The 17,080-nt window shown below is 47.6% G+C and overlaps 1 protein-coding gene across 1 annotated transcript; it reads right to left on the reverse strand.

Annotated features, from left to right (window-relative positions):
- Positions 1-692: 692 nt before the first annotated feature.
- slc38a8a (solute carrier family 38 member 8a) lies at positions 693-12,095 on the reverse strand. Its single transcript, XM_088613952.1, has 10 exons — positions 11,032-12,095; positions 6,871-7,069; positions 6,322-6,478; positions 5,486-5,590; positions 3,610-3,667; positions 3,286-3,400; positions 2,908-3,055; positions 2,252-2,451; positions 1,508-1,571; positions 693-984 (listed from the first exon to the last, which is right to left on the reverse strand). Exons 1-10 carry the CDS (start codon positions 11,218-11,220, stop codon positions 882-884), a joined length of 1,338 nt encoding a protein of 445 aa, XP_088470078.1. The 5' UTR covers positions 11,221-12,095; the 3' UTR covers positions 693-881.
- Between the last annotated feature and the right edge of the window lie 4,985 nt (positions 12,096-17,080).

Here is a 17,080-nt window from a genome sequence, read left to right on the forward strand (position 1 = left end):
GCAGCTCAGTGGATTTCATTGTCCAAAGACAGGCTAGTTAACTGGTGTCTCCAAATTGTCTCATTTATGAATGGGTGGATGTGCCCTGCAATGGATAGGGTCCATCCTGCCTTGTCTATCAGATTAGCTCCACTTCACTCCAGCCCTGTCTGAACATGTAACGAAACAGTTCTTTCCAGACCCTATGCAGACGACACAATCCGGGGTAGTGAGGAAACACTGGGGAGAAAAGCCAAGCAGGAATCGGGGATAAATACGGGGGGGCGTGTCCAAACTGCGCAGGTGTCCAGGGGGGTGAATCTGGGGCAAACAATCCAAAGAAGAAGTCCAAAGGAGAATCCAAAACAGCGCAAAAGTCCATGGCCAGGAGATCCATCCGAAACCAAGGATTAAAAACCGGAACCGGCGGGAGGGGCATGGGAACAGAAAATAAAACCTTAACGGGACCAGGCGCTTCCAGATCCCGGACTCGCACGATACGGAGATCAGATGCAGAGCCCGGATTAACGTCAGCGCCTGGCTTTTAAGGGGGGCTGGAAGGAGGCTAGAACAAAGAACAGGTGCGGGGAATGAGGCAAACAAGGAAGAGCCGGAGCGCCCTTAAGAGGGAGGGACTACAATCGTGACAGAACAGTTATTGAAGAGGGATGCGTAAATAACGATAGTAATAAAATGGAGGTCAATTTTAATTCTTTTTTTATTTCTTTCTTTGGCAACAATATTAAAACATGCAGTTCAAACAGTTTCTCTCCCCTAACATATAAAAACAACTGTAGAAAAAGAAGCCGCCTGATAGATTTTTTTAAAAAAAACATCCCCAACTGAAAGGATTTTCAAGGCAGGTATGAAAAAGTCATACTCCGACACCCCGGTTCTTCCAGTTAAAACTTGTTGAAAAGTTCCATGATCGCGATGGTGGTGCTCTGGCCGAAGATAAAGGCTCCGCACAGGACGGAGAGAACGCCCCAGGCTGACAGGGCAAGCCTGGAAAAGAGGAAGAGTGGGGAGGGGAGAGAGCAGGGTGGCATGGTACCTTTTAATACAGTTCTAATAAACCACGCGACCTGATACACACCCTAACCGGAACGCTTTTCAACACGTTTCTCTCAAAGTGTCTGAGAAGCTCCTCTTGAGCACAGACTGGGGCAGCAAAACAGTCGCGTTTCCTGGCATTTCTGTGCAATTCCAAGGCACTGGGGATGCAGTTTACCCCCTATAAGCCAGTCGCTTTTTCCCCGCGAATGATGCAGGTTCAAACACCAACAGGACAAGGAAGCGGGAGGTGCATATTAGCAATTTAGAAATTAGGATCTATTTTATTGCTGCAGAATGCAAATATTCCAAGGTTTGAAAATGAATATCACTCAAGTTTGTTTGATTTCAGGAGAAAATTAAAAGTGCACTTGAACGCCCCGAAACCTGAGTGCGAAATGACATTCCGCCAGAGACGGCCGGCGTCTTGTTTGCGCTTGAAGCTGTTGGGAGCTGTCTGAAAGGCCATGCTTACCTTGTCCTTGGCGAAACAGTCTCAGAAACAGACGCCGACTGCATGGCAAATATCAAGCACAGGCCTGCAGGAGAACGAAATTAAAGGGTTTTATTACACAGGACACATTGCGGACCTTCATGTCGACATATCGGAGGTAATAATAATTTCTTACACTTCTATAGCGCTTTTATGGACACTCCACTCAAAGCGCTTGACAGGTAATGGGAACTCCCATCCACCACCAATGTGCAGTGGGGAGGAGAGCAGTGATGAAGCCAGTTCATAGATGGGGGTTATTAGGAGGCCATGATTGGTAAAGGCCAGGGGAAAATTAGTAAAACCCCTCCTCTTTTTGGGAAACACTTTGGGAATTTTAATGACCACAGAGAGTCAGGACCTCGGTTTTACGCCTCCTCTGAAGGACAGCGCCCATTTGTAGTCTAGTGTCCTCGTCACTATACTGGGGCATTAGGACCCACACAGACTGCAGGGTGAGCGCCCCCTGCTGGCCCCACGAACACCTCTTCCAGCAGTAACCTTAGTTTTCCCAGGAGGTCTCCCATCCAGGAACTGACCAGGCTCACACCTGCTGAGCTTTAGTTGGTTGCTAGCTTTGAGTTACAGGCTGATATAGCTGCTGGCTGACATATGTACAATAAAGTAGTGAGGTGATAGAGCTTCATGCACTAATCTGGCCTGCTTTTCACGCAAAGCAAGTGATGTGGGGGGAAAGCAAATCTCTACAGTGGCCAGTCCTCTGACCTGGGAAAATGAAGATGAAGAAGGCGCTGATGCCCCCGATGACACTGATGACCTCGCTGATGTCCGGCACGAACATGGCGATGATGAGGGTGACGGCGATCCAGGCTACGGTCAGCACGACCCGCGTCCTGTTCTCGTACGACTGCGTGACAACCGCGCGCTGCCTGCGGTATCTCAGGAAGAGCCCCTGGATCACAGACCTGCAGGGCCAAGCACACGAGCAGCCGAGGTGAGCAGAGGTGTAATTCCAGTTGGGATATAAACCATCCGTATTTTCCCCAGACTCAGAATGACCACTAGCTGTTTGATATTGTTTTAGAAGGCATGTGATGTTTGTTCTCCACAGCTCACACCTTTCTAAATCTGACACCAATTCTAAAACTCTGCCATTTGTGCTATTCGTTGTCCAGCTGAGATCTGAAGCTCAGGGATGCCTGGGCATGAGAAGCACTATAAAAGAAAGCATCTGTATTTTGTTGTGTGGAATTAGGATATTCAGAATCACACCCCCACGGTCCTTGACCATAAGCAGTACCTAACTTGAAGACAGTTCAAAAACTTCAGACTGAATGTCAAAAGCCTACCAGTGTCTGGTGACTCAGGGCCCTGCACCTTTTAGCTGTGACAACTCTCTGTCTCGGGCTGAAACCACTGACCTTCCCAGCAGGAGAATGATGGGATAGATGGTGATGATAGACACACCAAACAGCAGCCGGGCGACGATGATGACAACATCACTTCCAGGGTAGGACATCAGGATGTCTGCAGCCACGTTCCTCCCAAAAGTTAAATATCCAAAAACACCTGAATTGAAAAAAGAGACTTTCCCAGAGAACTGAAACAGAAAGAGTAGGTTTCCAAAAACAAAAAGGCAGGCCATCTCACTTGTGTGTGCTAATGTTCTCAAATTAGTGTCTGGACAATAGTGATTAAACATGTAAAACTTGGATGTATCCTGGGAGGCTTTAGAATCACAACACAACAGTTGCGTATTTGAAGAAGTAGCAGTTTTTTTCAACTTGGGCCCAGCTCACCAGTGAGGGTGTAGATGAGCAAGCAGAAGAACATGGAGGTGACAGAGATGATCACCCAGTGGGAGATCCTCTTGTTCTCCATGCTGCTGTAGATGGCAATGCAAGCTTCGTGGCACTGGAACACAGACAGGCAGGTTACTCAGCTCATGCAGACCCTACATAAGCACAAGGCTGGGAATCTGGACAGCTTTTCAACTAGAATTTAAGACCTTTATTTTCTCTCTCTCACTGAACCACATTGCAGCTGTACACTAGCCTAGGCTCATTCCTAAAGCAGAACAGCAAAAACCGATTTCAAGGCACTGGAATACGAAGGCGGCTTACCTGAAATCCAAAACAAATGGTTGGAATGACACTGAACATGGAAGCCCAAGAGCCTATCCTGGAAAATCAAATTTAAAAGTCCAATCAGTTCAGTCCTGCCTCCCTCTGAGTGGTCAGTGCTCTGACCTTAGAGGAAATCTGAACCTCCGCAGATTAACACCGTCACTACCAGACCTCTGTGTCACTGCAACGCCATTTTGTGTCAGCTGTAGCCTACTGTAAAAAACTGACCAATGACACCCGCACGTTCGTGCCTCTTAGAGTTTGCCATTTAACGTTGAAGAAAATTAAAAATTAAGCAGGTTGTGATTTAATGGTTGTTTTTATAACTATTTCATGTTTCATAAGCTTTACCATTGAGCGTTTCCACTAAGGAGTGACAACACTGTACTGCAGGGGTTCCCAGTTCTGCTTCTGAGGGACTCACACACCTGTTGGTTTTCATTCCAGCTGAGCTCTGTGTCATATCATTAACCCTCTTAATGGACCTCAAAACCAGATCCAATTGACCTCTTTAGTTGGTTTCATTTGCTAAACGCGTCGGAGATTTTGCCTTGTGTGTTTCATAAGCAGCCTGTGTTGAAAGAAAGCTAACGAAGGTGTTTGTTGCCTCTACTGTCCGTTCAATTAAGGAATTCCACTTTGGCCACAATGAGAACTAGAAGGTCTGTGTCTCCCCCAAAACCTGGTTTAGGAACCCCTGCAGAACAGGCACATGAAAATCAAGGTCTGCTTCCATCCCAGAATTATACGCCATTTTTTCAGAGACGGCCTAAAAGGGAAACCTGCAGTATTTCTTTGTCATTGTGAAGCCTCCTTCTAGTTTCCCCTCTGGCGTGTTCACCGAAGTCTTGTGATGAACTTCACAGCCCATTTAACACCTTTCTGTTCACACAGAGGTCTGGAGAGCTTTCAGTGACAGTCATTAGCTGACAGAAGCCACAGCGCAGGGGCCGTGGCCGCAGGGTAGGAGATGTTGTTGAGGAAACTCAGAAGGTCGGAGGCACTACCATCAAAACCTTTGAAGAAGGAGGCGCTTTAAGTCTGAGAACAAAAAGGTTCCAGGTCTTTAATGAAAAGAGTCAAGAACCTATTATAGCAGAGGTGAAGGGATAACAAAAACCATTCCTTAGTGTTTTTTGTCACCTAATATTCTTTCAGATATTGATTTTGAAACCAGACCTTCTCCAATTAAATGAGCACTTGAATCACATTGAGTCATTTAGGGTTTGGAATGGAATGAGAACCATAAACAAAGTGATGGCTTCAGTAGTGAATATTCAGTAGTGAATATCAGTGCTGTAATAGGTGCAGCATTTTGAATGCCACGCGATATACTGCAATACTTGACACAATGAAGCTTAAGAGCTACAATATAAAGATGTGGACACTGGTGTCACGCCCTCTGCAGCCAGATTTGCTCCTTCTCTGTCCTGTCCCTAGTTTCCGGTCTTCTGTCCTTCCTGTCCCTCTCTTTCCCTTGGGCTATATATTTCCGGGTCTTGCACTCTGTCCTGGCTCAGCATTGACGTTCGGATGTCCTGAGACCCGCCTAGCACCAGGGCGCCCCACGTCCGCTCCCTGAGGGCATAGGTTTCTATACGGCATTCCTGAACTCTTTGCACTATGAGCCCGGGCCTTTTTCCCGTCTCGCCGCTACGCATATGGGTCTTTTTCTGCTCTCCTGCTCCCCACGGTTAGTCCCTTTGGACGTCCGTGACAACTGGAAGACACAAACACTCCTACATTGGCGCCTAAATAAGAAAGCTACAGCTATTTCTACATGTGACGCACTCATACAGAAATGGAAAGGGCTGCTTTCACTGCCCCCAGGAAGACCCTTGCTATAGGTGGATTCCTGCTGGCGCTGACTCACCCGGTGCTGTGGTTTGGAGTGTAGATGACACCGCTGTGCTCCGTCAGGCAGTACTTTACGATGATCACCACAGTCAAGTAGGTCGCAGCTAAAGTACCTAAAATACTGAACAAGGAGACTGTGGTCAGCCAAGGCTACAGCCCCAACATCCACAGAAATGAGCAGCTTCTTTTACTTAGTGATTAGCTGCTGGATGCCTGCTCTGTATATCCTTGAACCACCCAAACAGAGCCTCGCTCTGTATTACTGGCCTCACATAACCAGGCACAGTACAGCCTAGAGCTGTAGCAGTCAAATTCTACTCCTTAAATCACTCCCATATCGAATAAAGACACCATCCTGCAGTGCTCCAGTTAAGACAACAATTAGTTTAATTGGCCAATCAAGAGTTCATTAGGACAGAGCTGAGCTCCCATTTATTGGGCGAATATGCCAAGATAAAGAAAGCCCCCATTCCTGAGGTCCCTGCCTTATCAAAACACCCGTCAGTCAGCAGCCAGCTGAGGTCACGCCAGGCCTTCAGCACCGCAGGCATGGCCAGCGGGATTCGGGAACTGAGGGCGGGGACATACGCCAGCCCGCAGCCAGATTCACCGGCGGAAGAAAGAAGTATAAAGGAATTGTACCGCTTTAGGCAGGCTTTCTCACTGAAACAGAAATCTTACACGCAGTACAGAAAAGTCCTAGGGCTAGGCGCAGCAAATTGTGAGGGGAATAAGTGCAAGTCCTACTACAGAGATATCCAAGGTAAAAAATCCTGTGAGTGACACAGGCCGTGTGCTGTAGTGTGGTAACAGTTAACAGAGATACCAGGGGACCCTGCTCCAGTCGCTCACCTGGTGTATTTCTGGAAGCCGATCTCTTTGGGGATGGACAGAGGGAGGATGACCACGACACACAGGATGAACAAGGCAAAGCGCTGGTCCATGTACCAGTGATGGGGCACCTCTGCCCCGGCGGTAGCCGTCACAGTCAGGTACAGGGAGTCACACACTGCGAGAGAAGAGTCACTGAGCTCCCGGTTCACCAACCAGTGACAAGCAGCTTGAGAGCTGCTGGAGAAGCACAGCTACGTGTTTGTTATTCAAGGCCCTGAACAATCTCCCTCTCGGCTCACATTAAAGAGAAATGATTGCAAAGGAGCAACGAAATGAGAATCAAAGGGCCGTATTCATTAAAAACCACTGCAGTCTATGAAACTACAGCCTGCTAATTAACCCCTGCAGGCAGCTTTACAGCGTCTCGCCCGATTAGGCTAAATTAGCAAAACGCTTTGGCTTCCTCAAAGCAGAGCAGGAAAAGACTATTTTGCCCGGTGGCAAGCGCAGGATGAGGGACGAGGCTGGTGCCACTAAGCAAGGGGGCACACGCGGTCGTGTACTCACGCTTCTCCAGCTGGTCCTGCACCACCACCAGGAAGGCCACGGAGATCATGAAGAGATTGAAGACGAAGCAGATCTCGCACAGCTTGCCCACGGCCAGGCCGCACAGCGCCCGCACCACGTCCTGGTAGGTGGACTGGCCGCTGATGGAGGAGGAGTACCCCAGGATGACCAGCCCGCTGATCAGGAAGACCAGAGACACCTGGGGAGGAGCGGGGCGGGAGGGGAGAGGCACTTCGGCTGTAATGGCACCACCCACAGAGGCAAGTTAGTGGTTCTTGAACTCTAAGCGCCATTTAAAAACTGCGGGGCAGATTTAAAAAAAAAAAACCTGCAGCGAACGTCACTGAAGGAAAAGGAAACGTGCGTTTCTTTTTCCAAAACACGTGCAGCCCCATTGGGCGTCACACCCCCTGTAACATAAGTTGCACGGTTTTACATAGACAGAGCACCTGATTGGCTGAGAGCCATGCCAATGGACGCACCTAGGATTTTGTGCGGCCTTGACAAAATCCGTCTGGGATTGTACCGAGCTGCCAGACACTTCTTGGAATACCAAAACCACGTGATCAGACCTTCAAGGAACCGGAAGGTATGCAGATCAGGAGATTGTCCCCTTTCCCCCCTCCCAGTCCTTCAATTAGCACCTCCCTGTGAGAAGCTGAGCCACGTTCACACCTCACTGAGTAAACTCTTCAAGCAACAGTCAGACCGCGAGCCTTCACATTGGAACCCAGGAGCTGACCCCACAGGAACAAAGACCCATACATCACATTATTATACGGGCATTGCCTGCTTTCACTCAGCTCTTGAGCACTAACAGTAACAAAAAAAAAACGATAATACTTACCTTTGGAATTTGTCAGGCTGTTTTTAAAGAGTTTTGGTGGTATCCTAAATAGAAATCAGCCTTTGGAAATTAAAAATACTTGCCATTACTATTTTTACCTTTTTTTGTCTCTCATCTAAGGGATTGTGAGTGCTTTTCACGAATAGCTACACATGAAAGGAGGCCGGCTGGGAGCCCATTTGCTGGACCCCATCCAGCTGTTTCCTGAAGGAAGACAGGGTGTCATTTGCAACAGAATGGCTGGATAGCTTGTTCCATGCTCCCACCACCCTTTGGGTGAAGAAGTGCCTCCCGTTCTCAGTTTTAAATGTGCTTTTTCCACTTTTTCCTACTGCAACCAGTGGAAATACGCAAAACATGAATGGCGCAGCACAGAAGAAAGGCCTTGAGAATCTAGACAACTGGAATTCAGCCTTACGACACCCCCAGCAGCCAGACACTTCAATTTACTTTTCTTGTTCCTCTTCTACCACAAAAGCCTCAGAGTCCCTGCCCCCAGCCCCCCCCCGGGCACCGACTGGCTCACGATCATTGCCAGCCTCAGCTCTGGCACCTGCAGCAGCTCCTCCTGCCAGCCAATGTGAGGACTGACTAGAAAGCGTGCCTGGGATTGCTCTGCTTTCCTCACCCTTGGAGTGTGGGAGGCTGTTAAGGAGCCTGGCGTGCTGTGCAAGCATTGTCCCCAGCTCATCTGGCTCTGGTTAGGGTGTGTCACGAAAGCGTTTTCAGAACCCTATGCAGACGACACGATCCGGGGTAGAGTGGGGGAAAACACGGGGGAAAAGCATGCGGGAGTCGGGAATGAAAACAGGGAGTGTGTCCATGGTGCGCTGGTGTACGGGGGAGGTGTGGCCGAGGCAAACAATCCAGGAATAAGTCCAAGGGGGAATCCAAAAGGAGGCAAAAGTCCAAAGCCGGGCGGTTCATCCGAGACAAACGGGGTTATAAACAGGAATCGGGTCGGGACGGGAACAGGAACGGGAACGGGAACAGGAACAGGAACAGGAACAGGAACTAAAACCTTGACGGTACGGAAACCAATGCAGAGCCCGGAACAGAGTGAGCGCCTGGCTTTTAAGGAGAACTGAAAGGGGGTTGGAACAGGGAGCAGGTGCAGTGGATGAGTAGAAAACAAGGGCTGGAGCGTCCTTAAGAGGAGGGGTTTACGAACAAGACAGCGTGACGGTGAGTGGGATGAGAGCAAGTGACTCCTCCCTGCCTCTAGGTGGGACTAGTGCCGGATTTCCCATTAGGCACTGTAGGCACAGCACCTAGGGCCTTTGAACTTTTTAGGGCCTGCAAAGGATGAAACAACTAATGAAAAACGAGCTGAAACAACATGCTTGTGATTGATTCCAGGTGCTCCAAATCAATAATCATGCGCTATCCAGCGGCTGTTCTAGAAACTAGAAGTATCAAAGTGATGGCCGCTTGACTTGCTCCATCAATCAGGTGGTTTAGCGTTAAAATAATTTAAAGTGCATCATGTCAATCGACGTCATTCAATTGGCGTTGACCCCTCTTTTTGCACATTTCGGAGTGAAAGTGCCTGGGGTCTAGGAACACCAAAATCTGGCCCTGCTGGGATGTGAGTCCATCACCGACCATTACAGACATGACCCCCCCAGCAATGCTGATTCCCACTTAAACAGCTGGGCGGACTGGAACAACTGGGGTGCAGCACCTCATTCAGGGTACAACAGCAGTGTCTGCAGCAGGGACTCGAACCCTCATCCTGGCAGTTATATGTCCAGATTCCACTTTAAGACATGCTGTGGCATAGGGGTACAATCAAGTCGCCTGTCCAGATCAGAAAGACAAAGCAGAGTTCTAGAGTTTTAACTAGCCTGCTTACCTTCAAAAAAGCTTTTCTCATAATAAGTGCTGCTTTCTCTAAGCACATGAACTTAGAAGAGACAGTTTGGACATGACCTTCTTTTCAATTTCTGTGTAGATAACAGCTTGTTATCTAGCTCGTGTATCTCTGTTGACAGAATTCTACATTGCAAGTCTGAATTCAATTAGCCCTGTTATTCTGGTGTGTTCTGCTGTGATGGCAGGAATAACAAGTCCCCCATCATTTTATGACAAAGTACATTGGGCTGTACTTGGCTTGAAAGAAGCCACGTTCAGGTAGTTTGGTTTCACAAAGAAGAAAATCATATGAGAAGAAAATCATTCTCCATGCTGAAATACTGCAAATGATGATGGAATAATACACCTGACACACCTGAAGCAAAATTTAATTGCTTTTTACGAGCACCATATTATTTGGATCTCACAGGTGCCAGCTTCTTAATGACATTATTGCAGCTTTGTGTACTTCTCAAATACATTTCACTTGAATTCATTTTAAAATGTGTTGTATTATTCCAAAGCTAATTGAGCTGTCCACAGCAGAGGGTCACATGCACTCTCTTCAACATGGTTTACTACTCTGTTTTAGGCTGTAACTTGAGAATAATTGTGTTTTCACACTTTTCAGAGAAGCATGTTTGAAAAGGCTCCATGAAATTGAACACAATGATTAAAAACAGTTATTTACGTTAACGTTGCCAGGGATCGACTTTCCAACATCCATGGCCTCTACACACAGCACCATAAGCACGTTGGTTTTAGCAGAAGACCCCAAAGAGCCAAAAAAGGCTCTCTTTTTTAAAAAGGCTCTCTGGCATCATTAATTCTTAGTGTCACCGATTATTGCTAGGTGTCACAATGACGGGATTGTTTCACTCCGAGAAACTGTCACGTTAAATAAAATGAAGCAATAGAAATGATGAGGGCCTCTCAGAATGTACTGTACCATATGATATCATATAGATACATTCATATGGTAAACAATAGTATTAATACTATTTTATCCTGCATAACACAAGTAATGTTTTTAATACTATAAGGAAATGAACCGCGGACCTAATTAGCATCAACCGCTTTTAGGAGTTAACATATCTTCTATAGATTTCAGATATTACTGACAAATAGTGCGCTGAAGTTATTAATGCAGTAGTTGTGGTCAGGGGGGTCAGAGGAGGATGATTCAAAGGTTAAGCTGCACAATGTATGTTAAAGGCCAGATGGTGCGTGTTTCTATAACCATCTGCGATACGTACCATGAACTTCGAGTTGTTGTTTTTTATTTGCTCTATTTCCTAAAAGAAAATCTCACGCCGTAAGCCCGTGAGGCAGACCGTAAGGCAGTGGAAGAAATCCACATCAATGAAAACTAAAATAATTACCGGCGATCGTAAGGACAAGGAAAATTAACAAAAATAAACATGAATTTCAATCAGTTTGGAAAGCGATCCGTAGCTCACCATTTCGACCGCGACAGCGGTACTGATGCCCCCGGCTCTTTCAAAAGCCCAGGGGAAGTTGAGGAGCCCGGCGCCCAACGCGGACTTCAGCATGATGAAAACCGCCCCGGACGACGAGAGCTTCGGCCCATCCGTGTCCGGCGCAGGCTTGGCCATCAGGCTGATGCTCTCTCGGGCCAGTTCTTCCATCCTCGGGCCGGCTCTCGGCTTAAATTCCCCGGCAACCCCAGTTGTCAAGCGGCTTCGCCCGAGGGCACTTCTCCAGCTCAGGTTGAGGGGTGGGGATCTGGGTCAAACAGGCGCTGGTGTTAGTGGGGCTGTAGCCAAAACTTCCGGCCCGGTCCAGACTAGCTTTTCCCTCCCTACTTTAATGTCCCAAACCTCGCCGTTTGGATGGATGGATCCCAGCTAAGGTTTAGTGAAGTGGATGGTTTCAGGTGTGCCGTGCCTCACTCTGTGCTGAACTGCAACAGTTCACTCCGAGTGAAAAGGGGGGCTGCAGGAGAAAGGATTGCTTGGTTACAATCAGGTGCTCAATGTCTTTCGCTGCGCAATAAGTTGTTTTTTGTACTTTTGTAGTTTTCTATCTGTGTTGAACGGTAACTGGGCAGAATGTCTAATCCCTCTTTGTGTGATGATGTCAGACGTGGTGTAAAGTCTCCGTGGGAACTGTAACTCTGCGGGGAATTTCTGATGAATAAGGAACTTTTTTTCTTCTGAGCTCTTCTTCTGCCCTTCTCCTGCGCGGCTCGTCAGATACAGCAGACAGGTCCACAGTCCAAGACTAGTCGCAGTATAATTGAACCACACAGCCAAAGCTGAAATAGCCCCTACCCAGATTAACAAACCGAACGGCTGGGTGCTGAATCTGTTACCTGGTCGACAAGTCGGTTTTTTTGTGCCGTAAATGGGTCTTTATAATTAACGCGGGGGTACCACCTTTGGAAGTAGAGTGAAATGTTTGAAAATGAGTAGAAAATGTCTCGCTGCAGCTCGCCCGCAGAATGACCCGTGGCCGCGTTTACCTAGAAACTGTTCAATTATTTGGACAGCACGACGCAGGCGGCCGGCGCGCCTCCATTCGGTCATCAGTTAAATACGAAGCAACAATAATTTTAAAAAAAAAGCAAGTTCAATATGAACTCAAGAGTGTGCGCACATACAAAAAAGGGTAGACTGTTTTGTGTTATCACAGCTCACGAGATGTTTTAAAATTGTTTTTGAATTGTTTAAAACGAGAGCGGTAGGGAGGTCTCTGATATCCCTACGATGGCTTGGGAGTTATGTTTCTCTTCCTGCTGGATATTGTCACTGCGCCCTTTGGAGCAGGGCTACGCTCTAAACTTGCTGACCTGTGGTCACCTGATTCACACATCTATACTGCCCATAGTCTTGCCAAATCAAGTCCTGCCCGTTTTCGCACTGACTCCGGACAACGGCTCCGGATAAATTGTTTCACCTGCGTGAGGTAAGGCAGCACGAGCGATCGGTGTACCCTGGGCATATTTCTGGGGTCACCGTGGGAACCGCGTGCGCCGGAGCTGGACACCGGGTCACCTCGGCCAGCTCTAATAAACCCGACACGGGGGGGGGAGGGGTGCGGACAGGCCGTCACTCAGACGAATCTGAGGACAGCGGCGGCCCGGAGTCGGAACAAAGCTGGGAACCATCCAGGAAAAGGGGGCATGTGACCTCATTTAGGAAAGATTTTAAATCCATTTAGCCACAGATACTGGTCACAGGGTCAGTTCTCATGTTTGGCTGATAATTAACATCTATCGGAGCTGGCCACCCGAGAGCGCGGATGACATTTTCACAGGCCACTTGTTCCGATTAAAAGCGGATCAGCTGGTTTTGGAGAGCACGGGCGACCACCTTTAATTGGAATTAGCTGAATTCACAGGTCGGACAACTGAAAGCGCAGTTTTGTGACTTATCCCCCAGGCGCTTTAGAAACCACGGATCCACATAATATTCACTCAAGTGCGTTAAGACCACATTTTCAGGTCCCTCGTGTAACTATGTAACAGTCTATTACTATACGGTTTAGTGCCGGAAGGCCGGGTTTACATTTGGCGTTTGCGGGAAACGGCCGAAGCACAATCACAATCAGCCTGATTCAGTTGCGCAATATTACCATTTAAGTCAAAGCAACCGATGAAATGTATCGTTGAGGCTTACGAGTACCTTACAAGTCCTAAACCCTAAACTTCATTTGAATCGCAAAAGTGAACATTTGGGAACATTTGAATAAGAACCCGTTCCCTCCAATCTCTTTTAAAAATGCAAAACTGTTCTGTAGCTAGGTACGAAATTGACAGATCATCGATTGCCCACAACAAATCTGAGACTTAGCTGGACACGTAAACGAAACGATTATGCAATTGCAGGAAACAGCAACCCGTACCCAGGGTACACCCTGGACCGGACGCCAGTTCATTGCAGGGCACACACAGACGCAAATGCGCCCACACTCCCACCTAGGGCCAGTTTTCTCAATTAACCCATCAGTCTGCCACTGGACTGTGGGAGGAAGCCCACGCCAGCACGGGGAGAACATGCAGACTCCACGCCGACAGCAGCCCAGGAACTGAGCCAACTCTCCAGCGCGGCGAGGCGGCCAGGCTGGCCACTGCACCACCCCGCCGCCCGCAAACTCCCCTCCTCATGGGCAGAACCGTTCAGGTAAGCGGGGGGGAAGAAGGGGGTCTTTAAGAAGGGTCAGGAAAGAGCACGCAGCGGCCTTTCCTGGACTCGACCAACACCGGAAGCCCCGCATAGAGCCCCGAATCGTAGCTGCGCTGATACCGGCTGGGAGCGCGGCGCAGCGCAAGCAGTCTTCGGGTGAGGAGCGAAAAGCACGGGCTGGTGATGAACTAACTGAATGAAATGTTTTTATTTCTAGTGACGTTTCCCCATTGGTTCGCTAGGATCGCTCTCATTCAGTCTTCAGTTCGTGTTCGCCAAACTCTCTCGTTGCCGTCTCAAATAACACGCGTACGAGTTTCTTCATCTCAAGGGCAGTTAAGACCTGACAGCTCTCACTTTCCGAGTCCGCCAAAAAACCCTTAATCTCTTGAGTTGGTGACCTAGGGAGTATTTCACGTTTCGCATTTCTAGTTACTTAGATTTCTTCAATAGAATCGTAAGAGCTGAGTGTTGAGGAATGGAAGTGAAGCTGGCGATACCAGAGGCAGGAGAAGTATAGCAAAACACAGCACCACGGAATCCAGCTGCCACAGGTGTGCCCAGAAGGGACGAAAACAGTTTTTCCGTTTACTGCCTTTGCTTCAATTTGCATTCCACAATCTTTAAAGGCAGCGAGGGAGTATTTTGTTCAAAGGGAACCACATAGGCATAAAAAAATAAAAACCGTCTGAGGATGTAATCTGGAAACTCGTGCTGTGTGCGGAGCAGCGTGGTTGCACACTAGTGAGAATTGCTGCCTCACTGCGCTGGGGCCCTGGGTTCAATTCTGGACCTGGGGTGCTGTCTGTGTGGAGTCTGTATGTTCCCCCCCCCCCCCCCTACCGTGTTAATGTGAGTGTTCAGGTGCTCTGGTTTCCTCCCACAGTCCAAAAACACACTGATGAGTTAACTTGGTTTATGGAAGATTTGGCCCTAAGTGTGAGTCCGCTTGTCTGCCCTGCGATGGATACGCAACCTGTCCAGGGTGTGTCCTGCCTTGTGTCCACTGTGTGTCAGGATAGACTCCGCCTCCCCTGTGACCCTGCATTGGATAAAGTGGTCTGAAAATGGATGGATGTAACAAAGCACAGCGAATGCACAGTTAGGCTTGTTTCATCATACAAACAAATGGAAAAAAAGACAGGCAAGAGTATGGAACTAATATGAGAGGGTGGTAGATACAGATACAGTTAAAGGCAGGTTTACTGCAGTAAATGTATACAAGGAAAGGAATCCCTTCATGAGATGCCTCTTTATACCTGCCTATTCCCATATATTTCACAGCCTAATGGACTCTACCTAATCTACCTAAGAAGCTACTGTACCTAATGGGCATACTGTAATTGTTATGGGCAATTCTACATCTTGTGAGCTTCAATTAGATGTCCGTAAGATTATTAGATTAAAACAATGAAATCTAATCTATTAATTAGATTAAAATAAACGGGTAAAATAAAAGGGGTGGTGATTCAACTATTCACAATTGTCAACCCGAGAGCCAACTGGAAAGTAAAGGGCAGCTCATTCGAGACAGAGAACCAAAGCAACATCTGCACACAAAGGGTTGTTGGAGTCTGGAGCAAGCTAACTAGCCTCAATGCTCAAGTCAGCGCCCTGGTTTCCTTCAGATAGGGGCTGGGTGAGACGCTTTGACTGATTCACTGCAAGCTACCAAAGAGCTAGCTTGTCACTTTTCTGCCTTGAGATGTTAAAATAATCCTTCAGCTAGTATTTCTCCAAAAGCCATTCCCACTCCTAATTTTGCCAGCGATCCACTCCCTGCAGTTAATATCTGACCTGCTGAATTTCCTTCCGTGCCCTTTCATCTCTATCCAATTATTTGCCGACACAATATTTGGCTGCAATCTTTTGCGAAGTACTTTTAAAATTGAGCAGCAAGCAAAACCAATCAAAACGAAACACACAAAAACCATGGGAACATGTAGAAGGTGCCACTATGCAAAAATGAAATTGCAAATGACAGGAAACAGATGAAACGCAGTCCAGGTTGTTCTTGGCAAATTCCAGTGTTTTTTGCTCTCAGCATCATTCTTAAATTTTTTTTTGGTGGGGGGCAAACTGGGATATTTGTTAATTATATCTTTACTGCACTTTTTGTCCCAAAGTACTTTACCCTGCAGCTGCTGCAGCTCAGCAGATCTGCGGTATCTGCTGGATTAGGAGCAGTGAGAAATTGCTCCTCTGGTTGAATCAAGGCAGATGTTTGACCATAGTGGGCCTGAACTGGGGTTAACACCCCTGCTCCTCATGTGTGGGATGGTGGAAACAGTGATTTTCCGGGTTCTGCGAGACGAGCCATCGTGATCAGATACCAGTAGCGCAGTGGATAACAAACATCAGCAGCGAGCATTTTAAAGCCATTTCTAGGTCCATGTTTCTCAGGCGTCGGTCCCTGCCGAAAACCTTACACACAGAGCCAGGGAGGCACAGTCACAACAGGACAATTCAATTTATTTGCTTCTATTCCAGTTCTGGCCTCAGTGCCGCTCAAATGAGGCAGCTCTTAGAGAGCTGGAGCCTGGTACCAAAAGAGGCTGGGGAACACTTGTGTAGGTGACAGAGGGTGACTGATGGCTGTTTAGCGAGCACACCTCACGCCTCACTGTGGTGGAAATCGCACGTCACCAATCAGTTCATCTTTGCGCACAGGTCTGTACCACACTCACTTCGTACATGGGCGCATACCAAAATAAGTTAGACAGTTAATACTTTTGCACAGTGCCCCTCGGATAGCTCACTGCTAAGTGCTTGATGAAAGCAGCCCATGTGACCCTTGTTCCTGGTCTGGTCAGGGAGAACCGAGGCCCAGCAGGGTTTGTAAGTCAGTGATTCCCAACCCTGGTACTGGAGACACTCCTGCTGGGATTGGCTGTAGCCGAGCTCTCTTTTACGCAACTGAGCTCTTAGTTGGCTTAACAATGGGATCGATTTGAGCTGTTTGAGTGATTTCGGCTCTGGAAAGCAATGAAGGTTACCTTTCAATGATTGCTTTTCACAAGCCACATAAAATGGCACATTTTGAGTTAAAAAAACTTTCAGGTGTGACTTATCAAGTAAACCTAGTTTAATTAAGGCTTCAGTTAAGTAATGATAGGCATCTGGAATGAAAAGCAGCAGGTGTGTGGGTCTCCAGGACCAGCACTGTGAACCCCTGCTATAGGGAACTAAGGCCAATTATGTCAAATGCTGATTCAATTAACCCATTAGGAGCAAAGAGTGAGGAGCACTGCTTTATAGAGATAAAAACAGACAAGAAAATGATAACCATAGAACAACACTGTAACATAAATTGAATTGAAGGGGCAAATCTCTGCAGTGCAGTTTGACTCAATTTCTGACA

Source organism: Lepisosteus platostomus, chromosome 20 (assembly GCF_059453375.1).
Source record: "Lepisosteus platostomus isolate fLepPlt1 chromosome 20, fLepPlt1.hap1, whole genome shotgun sequence".
NCBI classification, from domain to species: Eukaryota; Metazoa; Chordata; class Actinopteri; order Semionotiformes; family Lepisosteidae; genus Lepisosteus; species Lepisosteus platostomus.